Consider the following 25,345-nt stretch of genomic DNA (forward strand, 5'->3'; position numbering starts at 1 on the left):
AAGAGTTCAGAGAGAGCATCGTCAGACAAAAAAATATATATTAAAAACAGAACACATGAATGGATTACAAACACATTAACAGAAACAATTATCAATGGCAGACTAAGTTAAAAGAGAGAAAAGAGAGGGGTAAAATATATAAATAAATTAAATACCTTGTCTAAACAGACGTCTGAAGAGACTGAGCGTGGGAGGAAAACATGTGGTTTGATTTAACCCCCCCCCCCCCCCCCCATACACACACACACACTATGCACAGGCCTGCATTTACTCAAGTACTGCTTATACCTATTTAGTAATATATTGATTTCCATTTCCAGTTTTCAATACTGCTACTTTTACTTCTACATCTCAGAGGCAAATGTTGTACTTTACACTCCACTATAATCATTTTAAAATCTTTAGTTACTAGTTACTTTGTAAATTTTGATTATTATTATTACTAGTCCTTACCCGTTGTGAGATATTTGCCCCCCCCTTGTGGCCGTGTAGGGTACTGCGCCGGGTGCGTTTGTAATTGACTAATAAATTAATTAATAATCATTAATGTGTCAAATGCATATGGTCAATGCCTGTGTGAAAAGTGGGAGTGATTGGTGCAGGCAGTAAGGAGTTACGGCACTGTTTCTGACAGACACACGGACACACACACACACACACACACACACACACACACACACACACACACACACACACACACACACACACAGACACACACTCAGACATTCGGTTAATTATAGTATGATTACAAAACACACACTCAGCAAAAGCCTACATTGTAGATTTGCTATTTTTCTCCATACATGATGACATGCGAGTACACTTTTCCCACCACCACTGCTGCTGTGTAACTGTTCACCAGAACCAACCCAGGAAGTGATGGAGTCCCAAAAGGTCCACAGGAGCCCCTCCTGGAGCCCCACACACCAGATGTGAGGGGGAGGAAGAAATTAAGAAAAAAATCCCCAGTGAATCTCTCCCTTTTGTTTTCTCGCTTTCTTGGTCTGTGTGTGTGTGTGTGTGTGTACGCGGGCCGCGCATGCGTGAACATGACCCCAACATGACCCCTGTGCATGCGTGCGTGTGTGCGTGCCTGCGTGCATGCATCCTGTGCTAACGAGTGTGGGAGATTATAGTTTCATGTGTGTGAGTTAACATTCATAAAATTCAGAGAGACAGTGTAGTGCCTCCACTAGGCTACACTATAGGAGTAAGACAAGTACAGGTAAACCAATAGGAACCCAGCATCGGTATAAACCAAGGGGCCTCGTTACTGATGGAGTCTCCCGTCGACGTTGTTTGTTGACAGACTAAAAGGACCACAATGAAAATAAGTCAATAAGTCTTGTGTCTATGTCTTTAATGTAACGCTTCCTTGACAAACATGCTTTTTACATTTTTTCTGCACGTCTTTTTTTTGCCCCCTCTTGAGCACATACACTTGGTTGCATGCTGAAAAATATCATTACGACAGTATCAAGGCCGGTATCAAGGCCCGCCTAAACACATTTTGTTCGACTAAATCAACTGTAGATTTAGTCGACCATTTGTAGGCTTTGTGTACCATTTCGCGTCTAGTGGCTCCAATGAAGTTGGCCCATCTTCATACATAAACCATCTTTGACATGACCTTAGCGAGCAGCATCCTTTCTAACTAACATGCAGTGGTAGGAAAAGTACTTAAAGTAAAAATATCAATACTGCAATATAAATCTTACAAATCTTGTGAAAACAGCTCTACAAGCTCACAATGCATCATATCGCGACACATTGACCCCTTTTCCACTGGTTGGTTCCCAATGGGAACCTGTTCAGTTCTTTTTGGTTTTTAGTCCATGAGCCAGAGCTCCAAAATTGGTGGGCAAACTATACCCTATATTAAATTGTTTATAGGATCCCACTGGGAACCAACCGGTGGAAAAGGGGCCATTGTGAGCTTGGCACCCCATTATTCCCCATGGAAATGGTGTAATTCTTTATAATTTGTATGATTTTTTAGATATTCCAAGTTCTAAGTTTGCAGAGCCTTACACCCCCAATAGTTTTTACTCCAAATTGAACTAAATGGTGTCATTCTTTAGTGCTTTTTGTGCTCTAATTGTTGAAATCAACAATTAGGCATGTGGCCATTTTGGGGTATGGCCAAGAGGGGGCGCCAGTACACCAGACTAGGACAATGTAGACAGTAGGAAACATATAACTTCAAATAACTAAAAGATTATACCAGCACAAATTATGAAAACAACACATTTGGGGAATAATAATGGGGTGCCAACTTTACGGAGGTTAGGGAGGAGTTCTTTCCAAAATTGTATACAAATTGCCCAGAATTGTATGACAGAAAGGGAGAAATTACCACTCCTTCTGGGGGAACAGAAATAACATGCAATTTTGGCTGCAAAATATGTCAATTCCTGTCATAGAAAAGGGACAACCGACACACATATAGCTACAGTAGTATGCCATGTTTTATTTCCTGCACCACCATTCTTTAACGTATTTCATTGATATTATGTTGTTTATTGTTTGTCATTATTGTAATTGTGCTTTGGCAACACTTGTAACATGTCATGTCAATAAAGCCTGTTGAATTAGAGAGAGAGAGAGAGAGAGAGAGAGAGAGAGAGAGAGAGAGAGAGAGAGAGAGAGAGAGAGAGAGAGAGAGAGAGAGACACACACACACACACACACACACACACACACACTTTATACTTAGCAGAACGGATTCTACTGTGCAGCAGAAAAACCACTGCTTGATTCTACATGGATCATTTTTAGACTGCTTGGGATATTTCACCAAAACACACACACACACACACACACACACACACACACACACACACACACACACACACACACACACACACACACACACACAATAGGTAAGCTACTATATCGACCATGCAGGTCTATCGCAGTAGATGAGCTATTTCTATTTCTTTCCATTTTCTTCGCCTGAGTTCTATTCACTATATTTTTTGACCATCATCATTATCATCATCATCATTGATCGCTGCAGGAGAAATTCTCTGTCATGATGAAGTCCCCTCCACGTTGAATGGATGGTGTCTCACTGTCTCTCGCCTCAGAAGAACAAAACAAAAAGTCCTCATCTCATCTGACGGGTAAGCGCGTGACATCATCATCAAACCCGGACGTTATGGTTAATGCCTGAACTACTTCCAGGCCTTGACAGCCCATACGTCCAAACAGAAAAGTCCTATCTGATTGCATTAAACAACGTTAAACTCACTTTGCCACTCGATGTGACATTCACTTTAAGCATGCGCATACCCTCTATTGTGAATTCCTCTGGCCGAACAGGGAGTCACGTTGGTGGCTATATATGTTGCAGAGAGGAGAGGAGCGGCGCTGCTTTAATTGTTAATGATTTGCAGCGTGGACGCACATTATCTCATACTAACTATGATACTTAGCGTTCAGTCGGTCGCCTCGACTGCATAGTGGCATTTTGGCTGCTGTTACACTATCAACATCCACGGAGGAGCTGTGTGTGTGTGCGCGCGAGATGGATTCACAGCCGCTGCGCTCCCACAGACTGAGTTTCTTCTAACCAGAAGAAGAATGCCACCGAGTTCTGACGATGAAAGTATACCTCCATTATTATTATTATTACAGTCCTGGACTTCATCCTATAAGCTACACATTGTCCTGCTCTGTGTTGTTGAGACAATATGAAGCAGCTGAGGAGGAGGGTGATAGTAGTTCGGGTTCTTGGACAACATAAAACGCGACACACACCTGGCATGCTGCAGTAGCCTACTGCTGTGACTGTTCTCTCTCTCTCTCTAGTTAAACATTTGTTTATTGACGGTTTTTCTTCCTGACAAATGGATTGAAACGTCGCCTCCTTCTCTTCTCCCCACGGCGGGGATCGACGTGGATGTTTTGGAGTCTTATTCTATTCAACAAGCGACGGACGGATGGGATGGACCGTGGACGCTCCTGTTTGGAATTAAAGCGATTCATATGCTGCCTGGACGCAGTTTTGTCGGAACAGTCGGATGGATGGATTGTGTTTCTGTTTTATTATTTTTAGCCCCAGCTTGTTGAATTACTAAAATCGGTGGGATTCAAGAACATAAATGGGTTCGTATTAATACTATCACAACTTTTCCATTTTTCTTGCCTGTAGTTTTGACTCTTAAATTGTCTATCCTAAAACTTCCCACTCAATTGATTGAATAGGCTACTAACAGTTTGCAGGAAAAAAAACCCAAGTACAGTTCAATTCAAGGTCTGCTAAAAGGATTTAAAAGGCTAATAAGAAAAATAGGCCTTAATATTATAATTGCCCAATATAACTAAAAAGAAAAAGGGTTGCTCTTATTATCATCATCACATTTGGTTCCTGGACAACAAAACTGCCAATCAAATCATCACAAATGTCATTCCGGCCAATAACTTTTGGCACCTTCACTTTTCTGCCTTCACTTTTATGTTCAATATGCACTTTGCTCAGCCAATCAAATCATCGCTATGGGGCGATCAGCCAATCATCAGCCAACGTTTGTGTTCACACAGACCCACAAAGCTGGGCATAGGAGGGGCTAGCGCCCCTCAAAAAATAAAAACACCTTGACATTGACACTTTATTTTATAATCCTTCACTCCATAGGGACTGCTTCCGTCGCAGGTTGATGATGTCATATGCCCATGGAATGTCTAGCTTTATGGAATGTCTAGCTTTATCAACAATATATGGAATGCACATGCTAAAAAGTATTTAAACATTTAGCTTTGATGCTCATAATGTCCTTAGGAAGTATTACGTTGTTTTTTTATTAGCATTCCATACATTCCATAGGGCTAGACATTCCATGGGCATATGACATCATCAACCTGCGACGGAAGTTGTTACTATTGAGTGAAAGATTAGCCTACCTATTTCTAAAATAAATACAATATTTAAAGTGTTTTAAATCTAGATTTAAATGATAGAAGCCAATTCTAATGTATTAAGGCATATTTGTCTTATTAGCCAGCGATCCATTTAAGACCCAAGCAAACCTATATGGCTTGTTGTTTCCATTGAGGTCTTTCATGCTCAATTCATCGGTTCCAGTGTGTTCAGACCCCACCATTGACTGATTGAATACTTTATTAACAGTTTGCAGGACAACGTACAGGAAAGTACAGTTCAATACAAGCTCTGCTAAGAGGATTTATAACCCAAGAAAGCGTTGTATGGCTTGTTTTGTTCCATTGGGGTCTTTCATACTCAATTCATCCGATCCAGTTGGTGAGCGCAGACCCCACCACCATGTCTCCTAGCGGTCCCCGGACTCCCCCAGGCACCACCCTGTCTCCTAGTGGTCCCCGAACCCCCCCAGGCACCACCATGTCTCCTAGCGGTCCCCGGACCCCCCCAGGCACCACCCTGTCTCCTAGAGGTCCCCGGACCCCCCCAGGCACCACCATGTCTCCTAGTGGTCCCCGGACACCCCCAGGCACCACCATGTCTCCCCATCAGCCTCCCCCTAGTTCTCTGTGGACCCCTCCGTGCTTCGGGGGTCCCCATCAGCCTCCTCCTAGCTCTGCCTGGACCCCTGCAGGGCTCTGGCTGTGCAGGAGAACCGTAGTAGTGCTGGTAGTTCTGGCGGTGCTCGTAGTAGACTCTGCGCGGGCGCAGGACTCGTCCTCCTCCTACACGCCCTCCTCCTACACGCCCCCCCACTCCATCCGCGTGGAGGGTCAGCTGACCCTGGGGGGGCTGTTCCCTGTGCACGCCCGCGGCGGTGGGGGTTCGTCGTCGGGGGGGACCTCCCCCCCTTGCGGGGACATCAAGGCGTCCACGGGCGTCCACCGCCTGGAGGCCATGATGTACGCTCTGGACCAGATCAACATGGACGACGCGCTGCTGCCCAACATCACGCTGGGCGCGCGCGTGCTGGACACGTGCTCGCGGGACACGTACGCGCTGGAGCAGTCGCTGACGCTGGTGCAGGCGCTGATCGCCAAGGACACGACGGACGTGCGCTGCACCAACGGAGAGCCGCCGCTGTTCCTGAAGCCCGAGAAGGTGGTGGGCGTGATCGGAGCGTCGCAGAGCTCCGTGTCCATCATGGTGGCCAACATCCTCAGACTGTTTCAGGTGTGTGTGTGTGTGTGTGTGTGTGTGTGGGTGTGTAGGTGTGTGGGTGGGTGGGTGGGTGGGGCGCTCTCAGCCTGATGGCCTCAAAAGTCCAATATCTCCCCAGAGTCATATTAAGATGTTGGCTTTCCACGTGAGGAAGACCCGGGTTTGAATCCCGGTTGTTACATGTGCGTGCTGGGTTTGGATGTGAGTGCGTGTTGTGTGTGTGTGTGTGTGTGTGTGTGTTTGGCTGTGTGTGTGCGTGCTGTGTTTGGCTGTGCGTGTGTGCATGCTGTGTGTTTGTATGCGTGTTTGGCCGTGCGTGATTTTCAATGATTGTTCAAATGATAACACTACATGCCCTATAGGGGACTTGTTTCCGTTGTGGTCCAGCCTAGGGTGTTCAGTTATCAAGACATTTAAAGACATGCATACAATCATATTGAGATCCTCTGTCCTACTGTTAGGAGAATATATATATAGTGGTTGTTGTGAGAGTTAAATTAACGGCAAACTTGTGTCGCTTGCCGAAATGAACAGATCTGCAAGCTGCTGATAATTATGTGTCGCCTCCGTCCGTGACTGCATGCTTGTAGATTAGTTATTTTCGAGAGAGAGAGAGACTGTTGCATGCATATATAGTGGTGCTGAAAGGACAGCTCCCTGAAACATCTGTAAAACACTGCTTGCTGCTTGACGGAGCGACTGTCTGTTACTCTTGTAAATGGTTACATCACATTTTTATTGTTGGGGGCTGGGGGGAGTGAGGGGAGGGGGCTGATGCTTTTGTATGCCAATTGATGTTGGATTCATTTCCGTGGGATCCTCTCCGCTCCTCTAACTAATGATTTAATTGAGTTGTTGGATGAAAGTAACCTAATGGACTGCAATGGAGTGCAAATCACCATTCTGGGTAGTCAAGGCCTATTCATACTCTAGTTTTAGGTGATAAGGTGATCACCCAAACATGTCAGGGTTTCCTGCACAATGTTGTTGGCATGGCGCTGCGCCATGCTTGAAATAAATTGCGCCATGCCAAGGGGCATAGTGAGGGGGATAGTGAATCATAGTGTGTGTGATATGAAATGTCCAGTACCTCCCCAGTGCCTCCCCCAGTGCCACCCCAGTGTCTGCCCAGTTTCCGCCAAGTGCCTCCCCAGTGGCTCCCCAGTGTCCCCCCCCACTGCCTCCCCAATGTCTCCCCAGTGGCTGCAGTTTCTCCCCAGTGCCTCCCCAGTGTCTGCCCAGTGCCTCCCCAGTGTCTCCCCAGTGCCTCCCCAGTGTCTGCCCAGTGCCTCCCCAGTCTCCCCAGTGCCTCCCCAGTGTCTCCCCAGTGCCTCCCCAGTGTCTTCCCAATGCCTCCCCAGTGCCTCCCCAGTGCCTCCCCAGTGTCTCCCCAGTGCCCCCCCAGTGCCTCCCCAGTGTCTCCCCAGTGCCTCCCCAGTGTCTTCCCAATGCCCCCCAGTGCCTCCCCAGTGTCCCCCCAGTGTCCCCCCAGTGTCCCCCCAGTGCCTCCCCAGTGCCTCCCCAGTGCCTACCCAGTGCCTCCCCAGTGCCTCCCCAGTGCCTCCCCAGTGCCTCCCCAGTGCCTTCCCAGTGTCTCCCCAGTGCCTCCCCATGTCTCCCCAGTGCCTCCCCAGTGTCTTCCCAATGCCCCCCAGTGCCTCCCCAGTGCCTCCCCAGTGCCCCCCCAGTGCCTCCCCAGTGTCTCCCCAGTGCCTTCCCAGTGTCTTCCCAGTGCCTTCCCAGTGCCTCCCCATGTCTCCCCAGTGCCTCCCCAGTGTCCCCCCAGTTCCTCCCCATGTCTCCCCAGTGCCTCCCCAGTGTCCCCCCAGTGCCTCCCCAGTGTCTCCCCAGTGCCCCTGCAGTGCCTCCCCAGTGTTCCCCAGTGTCCCCCAGTGTCTCCAATAGCAATACAAGAGCAATAATACAAATACATCTTAATTTATTAATCTAATTAATTAATTAATTAATCAAAATTTTCGGCCAGAAGGTCCCCCCGTGCCCGGCACCATGCCAAGGCCTTTTCCTGCAGGAAACACTGCATGTGGTTAGTAAAAGCAAGAGAGTTAGGGGTGAGCGGTGAGTCGCTTACCAGCTCATTGACGTCATGTTGTAGTTTTAGTAAAAACAGAGAGATGTGTTTTGGTGAAGGCCTATTCATAGTCTGGATTTTCGGTGGTTGAGGTGACCACCGGAGCTGTAATAACGTGGAGCGGTGGTGAGTAAAAACAGAGAAGGGCTGGGGCGGTGGCTTGCTCTTCACCGCTCAGTGACGTCATATTGTAGTTCGGTGGTCACCTCACCACCGAAAATCCATACTATGAATAACGCTTAAGTCTCTTACCACTGCGGGTCAGTGACATCATGTTACAAGTTTTAGTAAAAACAGAGGGATGTGTTTGGGTGAGTGATGAGTCTCTTACCACCTAGGGTTACCAGATCCCATCTCACCAGATGTGGGACAAAGAGTGTGTTTGTGTGGGACAATGTGGGACACATGCAGGGTTTCTGTCACACGTGTGAATATTGTTAACATGAAAACTAAAATTACATTTCTATTCCTCAATTAGACATTTCTATTCTTCCCCATCCGTCACATACTGTAGCATGATCACTATGCTTTGCCATCTGTTTTATTCAGTAGTGCATAATAGGACTATGATGATGACAATAATAGAAGGAACTACTATGCATTATGCAAATAAAATAAACTCAACAGAAATGCATTTCAATTAACTATTTACTGGACAATACAACCTGCAAACAATACAACTGGACAATATAACTGGACCATGAACCAAGCAACAAACGGGCTCTACTGCCATTTTGAAATTATACAAGCACTACAGGCCTGACAATGGATAAAATAAATGAAACCAGAAATATAATCAAAATTGGTCAGCATTGGAGGCAACTTTATAATAAATTAAATTGTAAACTTAACAAACTTGTCCACCATAGCAGCACAGGCTATGCACTTTTTAGGTTTTGTCCATCACAAATCACAACACGAGTCTCTCAGTTTTCTGCATCACAGCAGCAACTATAGGCAGGTCTGTCCACACAGGTAATTCACATTCAGCACCATAGAAAGTCTCTGTTTTCTCCATCACAGCAGCAACTATAGGCAGGTCTGTCCACACAATTAATTCACATTCAGCACCATAGAAAGTCTCTGTTTTCTCCATCACGGCAGCAATTATATGCAGGTCTGTCCACACAGGTAATTCACATTCAGCACCATAGAAAGTCTCTCGGTTTTCTCCATCACAGCAGCAACTATAGGCAGGTCTGTCCACACAGGTAATGCACATGCAGCACCATAAAAAGCACCTGGCAGTGAGTGAAACACAAGAATAGCAGCACATAATTAAAATCTAAAACCAGACAGGCCCAGGCCAGAGCCCACAATAAACTATTCTATTTAAACAATGTTTATCTTACCTTAGATGTTCTTCTTGGGTTTATACTTTCTGCTTGAGCGTGCTGCTAGAATGGAGTCTGGGCAGTTTTGTCACATGGGAGTTCATGAACCACTGGTGTTTTTAGCTCTCTCAAGATATTCTCTACACAGGCAGGTGCAAGCACGTCTGTAACTATGGATACAAAGATGCTGCCTTGGTACGTCCACATGACATTTTCTTTGCAATATCACTGTCTGAAAACATGACTGATGCCAGCTTATTGCCACAGTCTTCAGATCGATATGACTGGGCGTGTTGCACTGTGTGGTAAACACTGGTTATTTCAGCTGCTGTTACCTTATCTGCGTTTGAATCTTGCTTTGGTTTTAAAACAAACGTGTCCATGCACTGTGAAGTTGCTTTTTGAGCAACGCGTTGCTTGTGAGTCTCGCATTGTCTGTGTCGCTTCACGTCATATTCACCTCAGTGTGTCACTGAGAAACTACTTTTACAGACATCACAGAAGACTCTTATCAGAATCGCCTTTCACTGGCTTGACCCACGGGTAAATAGTTTCCCAGTCTTTGTTATAGCACCATTTCCTTTTCTTTGCGGTCTTTGTTTCTTCCCTATTGTCCTCCTCCATGTTTCTTGTTTCGCTAATTCTGCTGCTAACTTGTGCGGTGTGTAATGTTGTTTTTTTTTGGGGTGGGCGTTCACCCCGTGCTGTGACCGGCTGTTTGATTGACAACCATTCCTACCTACACACACACACACACACACACACACACACACACACACACACACACACACACACACACACACACACACAGCCCGCCCCCTCCCCCTGTGTCACACACTCTGTGATGACAGCCTCCGCTGCTCACAGCCAGTTGATAAAAGCAAGATTTTAAGCGCACATATGAAAAACTGGAGCCTGTCAATCAGAATGCGGGACAATCCCGCACAAAGCGGGACATCTGGTCACCCTATTACCACCGCGGCTCAGTGACGTCATGTTGTAGTTTTCGGCAGTCACCTCATCACCTGAAACTGGAGTATGAATGGCCTTTAGTAGAAACGGTGCTGCAGAGGCACAAGCAGATGGATTATTAACGGTTATATTCAGAGCAGAGCAAAAAACCCTGCTAGGCCTATTAGGATGCTTGGAAAAAAAAAAATCTGAGAGGCTTTTAAAGCGAAAAACATCCGAGCAAACTGCGTCTATGTTAATGACCTGCAGTAAAAGGTTGTGACAGTCAATAATGCATTTGTGTTTTTTTTGGTTTTCAGATTAATTAAGACAAACCAAACCCTAAGTAGCTGTTTAACCAGAGAATACAGCCAGCAAAGTACTTAACATGCTTTTAGCACCCACTCTTTATAGTGCACATGCATACATGCATGGACGGGACGCACGCACGCACACACACTGTCCCTTGTATATACTCGTACAAAATGGTCTTTCTTCTCCAGATCCAATCTTTAGCAGAGCACTCCATCCATCCTCTGGGGCTTTGTGGCTCCTCTGGTTGGACATTAAGTAGTGATGGTTCCTCCAACCACAGCCTGTAGCATCATGACATGAAGTAGTGATGGTTCCTCCAACCACAACCTGTAGCATCATGACATGAAGTACTGATAGTTCCAACCACAACCTGTAGCATCATGACATGAAGTACTGATAGTTCCAACCACAACCTGTAGCATCATGACATGAAGTACTGATAGTTCCAACCACAACCTGTAGCATCATGACATGAAGTACTGATAGTTCCAACCACAACCTGTAGCATCATGACATGAAGTACTGATAGTTCCAACCACAACCTGTAGCATCATGACATGAAGTACTGCTGGTTCCAACCACAACCCTGTTAGCATCATGAGTCATGACATGAAGTACTGATGGTTCCAACCACAACCCTGTTAGCATCATGAGTCATGACATGAAGTACTGATGGTTCCAACCACAACCCTGTTAGCATCATGACATGAAGTAGTGATAGTTCCAACTACAACCCTGTTAGCATCATGACATGAAGTAGTGATAGTTCCAACCACAACCCTGTTAGCACCATGACATGAAGTACTGATAGTTCCAACCACAACCCTGTTAGCACCATGACATGAAGTACTGATAGTTCCAACCACAACCCTGTTAGCATCATGACATAAAGTACTGATGGTTCCAACCACAACCCTGTACCGTCAAATCATTCAACTCTGAGCATATGGGCCTAAATGGAGTACAAGACATTGCTGTTTTTGGCAGCAAAATTGTATTTTAGTTTTAGTCCTAGTCTTTTGAATAGTTTTCATTTAGTTTCTTTGTCACATTTTAGTCCCCTGCCGAATGTTTTAGTGTTAGTCTAGTTTTAGTAAACTTTAAAATGTATTTCGGCGGGCCTGTGAGCTTGTAGATCGGCTATTTTCAGCATGCAACCAAGTGTAAAATGACTTATAGTGGATCTCTTGACCACTAGGCCCTTCCTAACATTTTTTATTTATTGAAGAAAGTGTCGATATATTTAGTCTTGGTTTTAGTCATGATATAGCTTATAGTTTTAATTTAGTTTCTATTTAGTTTTTGTCAGTAAAAAAAGGTAGTCGACGGACATTTTTCGTTTAGTTTTAGTCGACAAAATCAACACTGGTACAAGATCACACTGGTTCTCTATGATTCTCTATACCGACTTAGTTTAAGCACCTGTTTCTGCTGAAGGGGTCTTCAACGTTTTTCAGGCCAAGGACCCCCTTAGCTGAGAGAGAGATGAAGTGGGGACCCACCCCCACTACATATTGTATTAAGAGTGTTGCAGATTATATCTTCTGCACGAGGATGCTTACGCACACCAAAGTCACTCTGATAGTCCAAGCGCCAATATTTTATTTAGGACTCTGTCAGACAGAAAGCAGCAGATTATGCCTTTGCATAGATTTCATAGATAGTTTCAACATAGACTTGTTTGACAGCATTATCATTGTGTCGTGTTGCGTTTGATTCATGCTCATGTGTATTTTAAGATGGATAACCCTCACTATTTAGTCAACTTGACTGTAGTTGACTCTGTAGTGTACTTGGTCTGCTCTTTTCTTTTCCCTCTACATGAAATATTCCAAAATAACCACTCTACGCGTTGACGCACGGTGAGCTCGAAGCTCTATTTTTTCCCCCTCACACTGCTGTGCGAATTGGTGTGAATCAGGCTTTCATTAGTAGAAGTCACACAGGAACAGGGTGGGAGGGCATGCCTGCCCCGTCAGAGAGAGAGGGAGAGAGGGAGGCCTGGCGCATAGAAGAGGATTGGGGTGTCGTCATGCCGGGGTAATCAGCGGGGATTTCTGTAGATTGGCAGCACCTGTCACACATCCCCTTCCCACGGTGGCTGAGGCAGTCACTCTGCATTTATGCTGATCCTCTCCTCTCTGCCTCCTCCTGTGTGTCACCTTACAGCTGTCAGCGCAGTGCAGACACTGATCCCCCTGCAGCCACAGACAGACAGACAGACAGACAGACAGACAGACAGGGGTTGACACTAAATTTTCAGAGGCACTTGCCCATCTGTAGTCGGGAAAATACAGGTCATGTTCTACTTTCCCAAAGCTCATGCCCACTTGCCCGAAAAGTAAATCATCCACTAAACATAAATGATGAAAAGACTGATGGTATCTGGTGTTGTGTTTATTTATAGACTGCTGCATCACCTCTCAAACGAGCACTTGCCCGGTCGGGCAACTCGAAAGCAATGGGAAGGCAAACTCGTTTATTTAAGTGTTAACCTTTTCCCCCGGTACTCGGATGCCACTTTTGGAGTTTCATCCTGTGTGCTCACTCACTCTGTTCTCCTTTTGATCTTTGTTTTTTTTCGCCCAGCATCCCTCCATCCCTCCGTACCGCCTGGCATTTTGACTTTATAGATGTGCGTGCTTCGTTCACCTTGTTTACCCTCTCTCCCTTTCTCCGAGTTAGAACACTGAGGACTTTTTTTTTACTGAGCGCCACATTGAGTTGTTCAGAATCTCTTCATTTGGCCACCAGGTGTGATATCATGTACTATATATAAGTCAAATAATTGGTGCGCTGCTCTCGTCTTACATAACAGAAAAACAAACAAAGAAAATAGAATATCTCCACTCTGACTTATTTTCTGTCTGCCGCTGCTGACAGACAGACAGCAAGCAGTGACGGGGAAGAGCACGGAGCAGCAATACAGTGAGGGGAGGGGCGGTGGGAGCAAAGGGAACAGATCTTCAAATGAACACCGCATTGAGCCTCGACACGTTGTTAGCTTGTAGCTCTTCTCTTTTTGGCGAACGACACCGCCGTTCAGAAATATAAATTTAGGTATAGAACCGCGACTATAGAATGTGCACTTGCTGTAGACAGAGACTTGTCTTTATCACGATTGAATGGTCAAGTCCTGTAGTCGCACCTGTGCTACAAATTTAATTTTACAATTCGCACAGTGATATTTTTTGTCGCAAATGCGAGTACCTAGTCGCACTGTCGAGCCCTGCCACTGGGTGTAGTGTGTTCCTATTGGCTCTCCGGCACAGCGAGTTGTCTATTCCTGTGGGCGGCGGTGGTTCAGGGGTAGAGTGGCTGGATGGTAACCGCAAGGTTGCCAGTTCGAACCCGGGCTCCCCCAGAGTTGGTGTCGAAGTGTCCTTGAGCAAGACACTGAACCCCTAATTGCGCCTGACGTGCAGTTTGTTGCCTTGCATGGCAAACAGCTGCTCCGGTGGCAAGCATAGGTGAGTACAGGTAGGTTGGTAGTATAGCATAGAGTAGCACAGTTAGTTAGCTTAGTCCTCTTCTTTGTACAGGGTCCCCGGGACAGGTGTAGTATCCCTCAGGTGTGGTATTAACACAGGTGTGCTTCCGTCCTCAGCCCATCTCTATACGTGGCGTTATATAGCCTGAGCGGAGTCTTCGCCTTTAACGGCTCCTCTTGACTCATGTCAGGTGAGTGATATGTGAACAGTGGTAAGGTTTATCTTACGACCTTTTTATACGGTGTCGGTCCGAGGCGGCAAGGCGTCCCCGCTGTCTCTCTCTCTCTCTCTCTCTCTCCAGGCAGGGGAACTGGGCGAGAGTGGCGTCCTCCTCCGCCTCTCTTCCACCTAGTGTATGTACGGAAATGCCAATCTGTGTTATTTCCAGCATCTGACAGCATCTGAACATGTCCCTGTCCAGTATGAAGGATTCATGTCTAACATGTCGTCCAGTGAAGTGTCGTGTATAGATTATGGAGATAAGAGGTTTCATGTCTAACATGTTGTCCAGTGAAGTGTGTGTTGTGTGGTGTATAGATTATGTGTCACTGTGTTCTGCTCTGTCAATTATCTGCTTTCTAGTTCCTGCTCCTTTTAGTGACTCCAAACGTCCATCTTTTACTGACTCCAAACGTTCATCTTTTAATGACTCCAAACGTCCATATTCTGAACATTCAGCGCGTGCATTGTGAGTGAGCTTGTAGATCTGCATTGTGAGCTTTTAGATCGGCCATCTTTGGTGAATTTTCCTGCATTGTGAGCTTGTCGATCTGCATTGTGAGCTTGTAGATCTGCATTGTGAGCTTGATGCTGGGATTCAAGTGGTTAAACATCAAGTATGAAGTTATGTTCAATCTCTGTCCTAATGGAAACTACTATTATCTCAATTTGTCCTTGTGAGACACATACTGCATATTGGAGTGTGTGTGTGTGTGTGTGTGTGGGGGGGGGGGGGGTGGTATTTGCATCTACACATTATGACATGGATGTAATGTTCTATAAAGTAACAATGTAATTCAGTAATATTGTAATGGTGTAATTCAGTAATATTGTAATGGTGTAATTCAGTAATATTGTAATGGTGTAATTCAGTAATATTGTAATAGTGTAATTCAGTAATATTGTAATGGTGTAATTCAGTAATATTGTAATGGTGTAATTCAGTAATATTGTAATAGTGTAATTCAGTAATATTGTAATAGTGTAATTCAGTAATATTGTAATGGTGTAATTCAGTAATATTGTAATAGTGTAATTCAGTAATATTGTAATGGTGTAATTCAGTAATATTGTAATGGTGTAATTCAGTAATATTGTAATGGTGTAATTCAGTAATATTGTAATAGTGTAATTCAGTAATATTGTAATGGTGTAATTCAGTAATATTGTAATGGTGTAATTCAGTAATATTGTAATGGTGTAATTCAGTAATATTGTAATAGTGTAATTCAGTAATATTGTAATGGTGTAATTCAGTAATATTGTAATAGTGTAATTCAGTAATATTGTAATAGTGTAATTCAGTAATATTGTAATGGTGTAATTCAGTAATATTGTAATAGTGTAATTCAGTAATATTGTAATGGTGTAATTCAGTAATATTGTAATGGTGTAATTCAGTAATATTGTAATGGTGTAATTCAGTAATATTGTAATAGTGTAATTCAGTAATAGTGTAATAGTGTAATTCAGTAATATTGTAATGGTGTAATTCAGTAATATTGTAATGGTGTAATTCAGTAATATTGTAATGGTGTAATTCAGTAATATTCTAATGGTGTAATTCAGTAATATTGTAATGGTGTAATTCAGTAATATTGTAATAGTGTAATTCAGTAATATTGTAATGGTGTAATTCAGTAATATTGTAATGGTGTAATTCAGTAATATTGTAATAGTGTAATTCAGTAATATTGTAATAGTGTAATTCAGTAATATTGTAATAGGGTAATTCAGTAATATTGTAATAGTGTAATTCAGTAATATTCTAATGGTGTAATTCAGTAATATTGTAATGGTGTAAATCAGTAATATTGTAATGGTGTAATTCAGTAATATTGTAATAGTGTAATTCAGTAATATTGTAATAGTGTAAATCAGTAATATTGTAATAGTGTAATTCAGTAATATTGTAATAGTGTAAATCAGTAATATTGTAATAGTGTAATTCAGTAATATTCTAATGGTGTAATTCAGTAATATTGTAATAGTGTAAATCAGTAATATTGTAATAGTGTAATTCAGTAATATTCTAATGGTGTAATTCAGTAATATTGTAATAGTGTAAATCAGTAATATTGTAATAGTGTAATTCAGTAATATTGTAATGGTGTAATTCAGTAATATTGTAATAGTGTAAATCAGTAATATTGTAATGGTGTAATTCAGGGCTGCCTAGGATATAAATAAGTTATTTGACTTTGAGACAAAAAGGTTTGAGAGCCACTGCTGTAGTGCACTGCCCCTGGTCAACAATTACTGCTATATAGGGTTTAAGTTCTTAGACTTTTGTTTCCCACTGCCTGCTACAGTATACTCTGTATCAGACTATTATAAAGGTAGTTATTGTCCACTGTCTGCTACAGTATACTCAGTATTAGACTAGTTATCTACAGTATACTCTGTATCAGACTATTATAAATGTAGTTATTGTCCACTGTCTGCTACAGTATACTCAGTAAGTTATTTGTCACTGTCAGTGATGTGACATATCTCTGAAACGCTGTGCTAAACATTCCCTGACAATAAAACAAAGCTATGATAAAACAAGGCATAGCACTGTCAAAACGTGACTTTCTTAGTGAGACGTGAAAGTGAAAAGTTTATCAAATGTCTTAATGGTGTGTGAATTATTCTAACCCAATTAATTCTAACCTGCAATAACCTAATTTATGTGCAGAAATGAAACGCTATTGGCGTTGCAGACAATTTACTGTGAAATGCTTCTTCTCTGTGTGTGTGTGTGTGTGTGTGTGTGTGTGTGTCTATGGGTTACTGAGGGTGGATGAGAGGAAAATAATTTACCAAATATAATGAGAGAATACATTATCGACCGCGATATACTGTACAGTACACGTACATTTTAGCAGAAGGGTCGACACAAGTTTATACTGTAGTGTATATGGTGCAAAAGTACTGTGCGCGTGAGTATCGGCTATAATTGTGAGGGTCTTTCTCTTCTTTCTCTCTTTCTCTCTCTCTCTCTCTCTCTCTCTCTCTCTCTCTCTCTCTCTCTCTCTCTCTCTCTCTCTCTCTCTCTCTCTCTCTCTCTCTCTCTCTCTCTCTCTCTCTCTCTCTCTCTCTCTCTCCCTCCCTCCCCACGATTTGCTAACCCATTTTGCACCTGTTGCCAATTGCCTAAGCTGTAATCCTGCGCGCTACTCATGCCCTCTGCCAACCTGGGGAGAGCCCCGAACTGAGCCCATGCTTCCTTCAATGTATGAGCCTATATCACCTGACAGTGGGGGGAGTTTCCCCGGTAGGACGTAGTGTGTGGAAGGAACGCGTTATTCCAACCAGTTTCTTTCGCACAACACTGCTTCGATGAAAGCAAAAGAATACACCCGCACATTGTGTATTTTCTTATTTGATGAAGCAACATTTCGGTCCCTCCGGACCTTCTTCAGGCATCAATACAATACGGTTGCGACATGTTGTGAGCTTGCAGATCGGCTATTGTCTCCGTGATGCAAAAAAAGAGGATTAGAAATATTGGCAAGGTTATGAACATTTGTTATGCCTGAGAGGAGTTCGGTTTCACTCAGAATGTACGATACTGTACTAGAGAAAAGTTTTTACATTATTCTGGGCAGACTGTAAGCTGTAAACCAGCGTCGGTCATTAGCTTTATCCTGCCTCAGGCTCCGTTTTCAACCCTCCTCTTCCTCCCTGTCGTCATTATACCGTAGTCTTATACTCACCTTTTGCTTGAATATAATTCTGATATGAATTAAACATTATAATGTTGTGGCCTGCCTGCCCTGCAATGTTAAATTAAAATACAAATTAATTGCTGCGAACGAAACATCAAATACAAAACACGACACACACACACACACACACACACACACACACACACACACACACACACACACACAGAAACATGGATCTTGGCGCAGTCCTTGGAATAATACTTTTCCCCAGCGGGCATCGTGGCGAGAGCCGATCCTCACACAGCTTTTATTTAGCAGCATCCACGCACAATATTACAGAAACCTCGTATCTCCATAGTCTAATGTCTTGTGTTGTTTTTTCATAAATTAACGTCCTACTTCAGTGGTTTTCAACACTTCATATTGAGGTCCATTATTTATTCGGCATTTGAGCCACGGACCACCATCTGGTGAGACTCTCGGAACCAAAACTAAATAATATTTAGTTGTCGTTGGCTATAAGATGTTGTCCACAATTCCATGCTGTATTGATGTTGGTACCATTTGGAGAGATAACTGGCAAACGTTGATCAAAATAACAATTCTTCTACCTTCTCTAATTATTGAATTGATACATAAACCGGTCTTGTGTGTGTGTGTGTAGGCTGAGGTGGTGTGTGACGACCCGGTTGAATATTTCCTTGGTTCGGCGGCGGACGGACGGACAGGCCGGCCCGGGAGAACAATAACATGACTCGAGACTGTATCACGCTAGCTAAGACGTTCACAAAGTTTATTACATAGTAATACATACATACAGAACATATATAGCTTGGATCCTCATGTCCTATTGACGTCACTGACTAGACATCACAATCACTGCCTGCAGCACGCTTGACCTTGCATGCTCTAACTGTCTCCACTCCAGGAGCTGACTATAAAGTATGTCTACAGTTCAGGCAGTACACAATACATATAAGTACATTGTATATTCACGTACAAGTACACAGCATGTTGTATATTACAACAGTGACTGTGTTTCAGTGAGTCATTGTTGAATTGATACATGTCGTGGTGACTGTGTTTCAGTGAGTCATTGTTGAATTGATACATGTCGTGGTGACTTTCAGTGAGTCATTGTTGAATTGATACATGTCGTGGTGACTGTGTTTCAGTGAGTCATTGTTGAATTGATACATGTCGTGGTGACTGTTTCAGTGAGTCATTGTTGAATTGATACATGTCGTGGTGACTGTGTTTCAGTGAGTCATTGTTGAATTGATACATGTCGTGGTGACTGTTTCAGTGAGTCATTGTTGAATTGATACATGTCGTGGTGACTGTGTTTCAGTGAGTCATTGTTGAATTGATACATGTCGTGGTGACTTTCAGTGAGTCATTGTTGAATTGATACATGTCGTGGTGACTGTGTTTCAGTGAGTGTTGAATTGATACATGTCGTGACTGTGCTTCAGTGAGTCATTGTTGAATTGATACATGTCGTGGTGACTGTGTTTCAGTGAGTCATTGTTGCATTGATTTTTTGGGGGGAGGAAACATTTTAATACCTGATCCTCCAGACAGGACAGTAAACAGTTCTAGAGCCACATAGTAAAAAACCCTCATCGGGTCGTAACGGAGCTTGCACCGGGCTCAGCTGGGAGGAGGAACTATGGCCTTAATTTATGGTCTGTTTGTTCCTGTTGTTGCATTGATTTAACCTCATGAACTCTACAGCACGACCGTGCTTATTCCGAGGGTGAGGATTTAACCTCATGAACTCTATACAGCAGGACCGTGCTTATTCTGGGGGTGAAGATTTAAAGGAGAATTCCATGCTATAAGGCTTTCTTACCTTTATTTGTAGTTGTTACGTCCCCACCAAAGAGGTCCAGGTGTTATTTTGTGCAAAAGTGCACTATTGGCTATTTCCCCTAATATAAGCCCTCAATGGGGGTTGGGTTTTAATGCTAGATCGCTTATTTCCATTGAAATAAGTAGTAAAGTGTGCTGCTTGGGATACTATTTACATTATGAAGAGAGGATATATATAAAACAAATTGATTTTTTGAGCGATGGAAATAAGCGAATTAGCACAACACCTACAAAGAAAGGTAAGAAAGCGTTCTAGCATGGAATTCTCCTTTAACCTCATGAACTCTACAACAGGGCCGTGCTTAGGGTGAGGATTTAAGAGCCATTTGAGCCTCCTAGTTGTATCCAATGATGTCCACTGAGGGGCGTGGTCAATGTCAAGGTTAGCAGGGTATTTAATCAAGGTCTCAATCAACCAGCAGGTGTTGCTGACAAGAGGCAAACAGTTTTCAGACTGTGTGTAGGAGGCTGTTGTCTGTATCATTTACGTTTATTGTATTTATTTCTGATGTATGCTGTAGGGACTATAGGCCTGCAGAGACTGAGAATAAATCTTCATTATACCAACTCTACGAACATGTTTGGACATCACTTTCTGGAGCACACGTCTTAACTACAACCCGACTGTCTGCAACCATGTAGTGTTGATTTCATCAACTAAAACCAAGACAAAAGAATGAACTACATTTGAACTACAAAATGACTATATTTTTTCACTGACGAAATAAACTAAGCTACGATGACTAATATACTGACAATTTCGTCAACAAATAAAAACTAGACTAAAATGTTAGGAAGGGACTAGTGGACAAGACATCCAGTATAAGCCATTTACAATTAGTTTGCATGCTGAAAATAGCAGATCTACAAGATCTGCAACGCGTCACAGTGTGACGCATTGTGAGCTTGTAGATCGGCTATTTTCAGCAAGTGAAAAAAAACAGACGGCATCAAGGCCCACCAAAATACATTTTGTTTGACTAAATCAACTGTAGATTTAGTCGACTAAAATCTTAGGATATTTAGTCGACTAAAACTAGACTAAACACCAAAACATTCCAGGTGACTAATGTTATTAAAACTAAATGAAAACTATTCAAAAAACCAGTAGTGCCACAAATATAAGATTTGGGCTCTACAGCAGGACTGTGATTATTCTGGGGGTGAGAATTCAGCCCAAATAGATGATTTAAATCACGGGGCGCCATGCAGCGGCCGCTTGGTAAAGCGGGAGGTTCCCGGTTCGATCCCAGGCTCCCCCAGAGTTGGTGTCGAAGTCTTTGGCGCCATCACGGTGTATTATGTATCTGAGTCACTTATGTGCCGCGCTGCCAGATTATACATCTGCTTTTTTTATATAAAAAATGGAACTGCATTAATCTCTCTCTATACCCCCCACATCCTCCTCAAAGAGGGAGCGAGACTCTCAGATCTTATCTCCTCCACTCCTCCACTAAAGAATCAATCTTTATTGTTGCATCACAAGTAGGTGGGTGAAAAACTTGGTTTGCATCATTGCAAGATAGAGAAGAGCATAAACACAAATCTTCTCTTCTGGGGGTCCCCGGCACAAAAGCTTTTCAGATGGGGGGTCCCTGGCACAAAAGCTATTCAGATGGGGGGTCCCCAGCACAAAAGCTTTTCAGATGGGGGTCCCTGGCACAAAAGCTTTTCAGATGGGGGTCCCTGGCACAAAAGCTATTCAGATGGGGGGTCCCTGGCACAAAAGCTATTCAGATGGGGGGGTCCCTGGCACAAAAGCTTTTCAGATGGGGGGTCCCCAATACAAAAGCTTTTCAGATGGGGGGGTCCCTGGCACAAAAGCTATTCAGATGGGGGTCCCTGGCACAAAAGCTATTCAGATGGGGGTCCCTGGCACAAAAGCTATTCAGATGGGGGTCCCTGGCACAAAAGCTATTCAGATGGGGGGTCCCTGGCACAAAAGCTTTTCAGATGGGGGGTCCCTGGCACAAAAGCTTTTCAGATGGGGGGTCCCTGGCACAAAAGCTATTCAGATGGGGGGTCCTTGGCACAAAAGCTTTTCAGATGGGGGGTCCCTGGCACAAAAGCTATTCAGATGGGGGGTCCCTGGCACAAAAGCTTTTCAGATGGGGGGTCCCTGGCACAAAAGCTTTTCAGATGGGGGTCCCTGGCACAAAAGAAAATCAGATGGGGGGTCCCTGGCACAAAAGCTTTTCAGATGGGGGGTCCCTGGCACAAAAGCTTTTCAGATGGGGGTCCCTGGCACAAAAGAAAATCAGATGGGGGGTCCCCGGCACAAAATCTATTCAGATGGGGGTCCCTGGCACAAAAAAAAATCAGATGGGGGTCCCTGGCACAAAAGCTATTCAGATGGGGGTCCCTAGCACAAAAGCTATTCAGATGGGGGTCCCTAGTCCAAAAGCTATTCAGATGGGGGTCCCTTACACAAAATCTATTCAGATGGGGGTCCCTGGCACAAAAAAAAAATCAGATGGGGGTCCCTGGCACAAAAGCTATTCAGATGGGGGTCCCTAGCACAAAGCTATTCAGATGGGGGTCCCTAGTCCAAAAGCTATTCAGATGGGGGTCCCTAGCACAAAAGCTATTCAGATGGGGGTCCCTGGCTCAAAAAAAAAATCTGATGGGGGTCCCTGGCACAAAAGCTATTCAGATGGGGCGTCCCTGGCACAAAAGCTATTCAGATGGGGGTCCCTAGTCCAAAAGCTATTCAGATGGGGGTCCCTAGCACAAAAGCTATTCAGATGGGGGTCCCTAGTCCAAAAGCTATTCAGATGGGGGTCCCTAGCACAAAAGCTATTCAGATGGGGGTCCCTAGCACAAAAGCTATTCAGATGGGGGTCCCTAGCACAAAAGCTATTCAGATGGGGGTCCCTAGTCCAAAAGCTATTCAGATGGGGGGTCCCTGGCACAAAAGCTTTTCAAATGGGGGTCCCTGGCACAAAAGCTTTTCAGACAAAAGCTTTTCAAACATAATCAATCTGCATGGGGTCCTTGGCACAAAACAGTTTGAGAACTATAAGTACATTATATCTGTTATAAAGTTTTTAATTGATCTTCCTCAGCGCCTCATTGGTGCATTGATTTAACTGATGTTATTACAATGTGCAACATCTTCTAATTGGCTCATTTAAAAGTCTAAACGTTGGCTTAAAGTGCGTGTTGAAAAGACGGACGCATCATTTCCTCACATGCGTCCACCCACTGTATTGTAATCTGAGCAGGAAATTCTACTTTAATGCGCCGTAATAATACACATGTATCACTTTAGCGACAATGAGCTGCCGTTGCTTCCAGCGGAAATATTTCAGCCGTTTATGATCGTTCAAATTAACAAATTAATTGAAATATATGCGGTCCAGATGTGTTTATTTTTACAGGATACAGTCACAGGGATAACTCTGGGTGTTATTAGACAGATGTTACTCCACACTGCGGCGGTGTCAATCGGCTGTCTGCGTGGAAGAAAGCAACGTGTTGGCAGCACTGCGTTGGATTTGAGAAACTACATCATGCCTCTGTAGATATAGCATAAGAGTAAAGAGTTGAGAGGCCTATCCATTGCTCTCTGGGAGAGACAGCCGGGGCCCGGCGTTCTGTCTCAGGGGCTGCTTAATCCATTCTAGACGGGACAAACCCCTTTTGGTGTTTATGCTGTGTCATGCTTTAGCTTTTGAAAAATAGCAGATCTACAAGCTCATAGCGCGGCACTGAGTACCGCACTACGAGCTTGTAGATCTGCTATTTTTTAAACATCGTGAAAATGTGGTGCAGATCTTTGAACATTATTCTTTCAGATCAAACGTTTTTAACTCAAATTTTTGCTTCTGGAACAACATATTTCCAGATGGAGGTCGGCGGTCAAATAAATATATCTTTGGGGGTCCTTGACATGAAAATGTTTGAGAACCACTGACCTAGAAACAGAAGTTTTTCAGAAAACTGATTCAGGTCTAAATTGGTTAACGTCTCCGAAGGTAATTGTCTGTTCTGGTGTCTGTTATGCATCTCTGACTCCGACGGCTCTCCGTGACATTACAATGTTTTGACGGCTCCACCGTGACAGCTGGCGTGATGGAGGCGTGATGCGTGTCACGGCGGAACGAAACGAAACGCGATACGCATAAATCTACCACGGCCCATTAGTCAAAGTTAACTTGCTCTGACGTATCACAGTCCTTGAGAAAATGAGCATGTTTACATGACGGAGAGGGGGGCAATTCTTCTCAACTGGAATATTTTCATCTCTCTCTCTCTCTCTCTCTCTCTCCCTCTCTCCTCTCTCCTCTCTCTCTTATCAGTCATCACAGCAGACAGCAGTGTGTTATTCAGAGACAGTTCCTATTGGAGGCGTCTGCCTGTCTGCCTGTCTGCCTGTCTGACATTTCTTTTAACATAAAAACAGTAGTAGTTAGTTGACTAAACTACTAGTAAACCAGGCAACCAGTCTACTAGTAAAAATTAGACTAGAAGTGTAAGCCCTACTTCCTAGTGATAAGCAAGCACACAGTTTCCCGGGGGGGGGGGGGGGGGGGGGGGGTGGTGGTGTGTGTGTGTGTGTGTGTGTGTGAGATCTATCAGTGGTATTCCATATCAGTGATGGTGCTTCAGTGGCAGTGTGTGTGTAGCAGAACCAACAGCTGGTGAGCAGAGCAGGCTGCATGGGGTGGCTGAGCTGAGCGACACAGCATCATTCATTGTCTCCACCAGGCCGAAGGCATGTGGGGAGAGTATGTTTTGCACTTCGTCCGTCCGCGTGTCCGTCCGTCCGTGTGTCCGTCCGTGTGTCCGTGAACAGCTAATCTCGGCCACCGTTAACCCGGTCGATGCCATATTTTGCACACACACTCCCTGGATGCCAACGATGAACCTCTGCCCCAAACTTTCCAGAACGGCCTGTTTATAGCGCCACCAGGAGGCCGCTTTGTGCAAAACAAGTTTTTGCACAGTACACCTACAGATTTTGTCCAAACATCACGCAAATTGGTACACAGTCTCTCTAGAGCCATTCAACGAAACGGGTCTTTCAGATTTATCAGACTCCATCCTGATTGGTTAAGATTGGCTTCCAAAGTTCACAGGAGTGCTCAGTTTCAAACAAAATGCTGCAAATCATGAACACATCGCGTGATTTCCGTGAAATTGTGCACCCACATTCCCACTAGGCCGAGGACGAAATGCCACATGAACAATTTCAACTCAGCCTCAAGGTGGCACTATAACTGGCCGAAAAGTGTTTTTACCTCTAACTGCACGGATCTGTGGATAACCTGGTGGAGACCTGTGCCCGGAAGGGCACTTTTTCTAGTTCCATC

At 44.0% G+C, this 25,345-nt stretch overlaps 2 protein-coding genes across 2 annotated transcripts in view; both read left to right on the plus strand.

Annotated features, from left to right (window-relative positions):
* The window catches only part of LOC310861189 (chemerin-like receptor 1), a 173,355-nt gene that overhangs the window by 16,071 nt on the left and 131,939 nt on the right, over positions 1-25,345 (plus strand). The gene's annotated exons all lie outside the window — the stretch shown is intronic.
* The window catches only part of LOC310861270 (metabotropic glutamate receptor 7-like), a gene marked incomplete at both ends in the record, with an annotated part of 128,553 nt that continues 108,648 nt past the window's right edge, over positions 5,441-25,345 (plus strand). Inside the window, one exon of the mRNA XM_083768668.1 lies at positions 5,441-6,115. Within this exon, the coding sequence (XP_083624794.1) occupies positions 5,441-6,115 (675 nt within the window). The remainder of the gene's footprint in view (positions 6,116-25,345) is intronic.

Source organism: Protomyctophum parallelum, assembly GCF_964188405.1.
Source record: "Protomyctophum parallelum genome assembly, chromosome: 7".
NCBI lineage: Eukaryota > Metazoa > Chordata > Actinopteri > Myctophiformes > Myctophidae > Protomyctophum > Protomyctophum parallelum.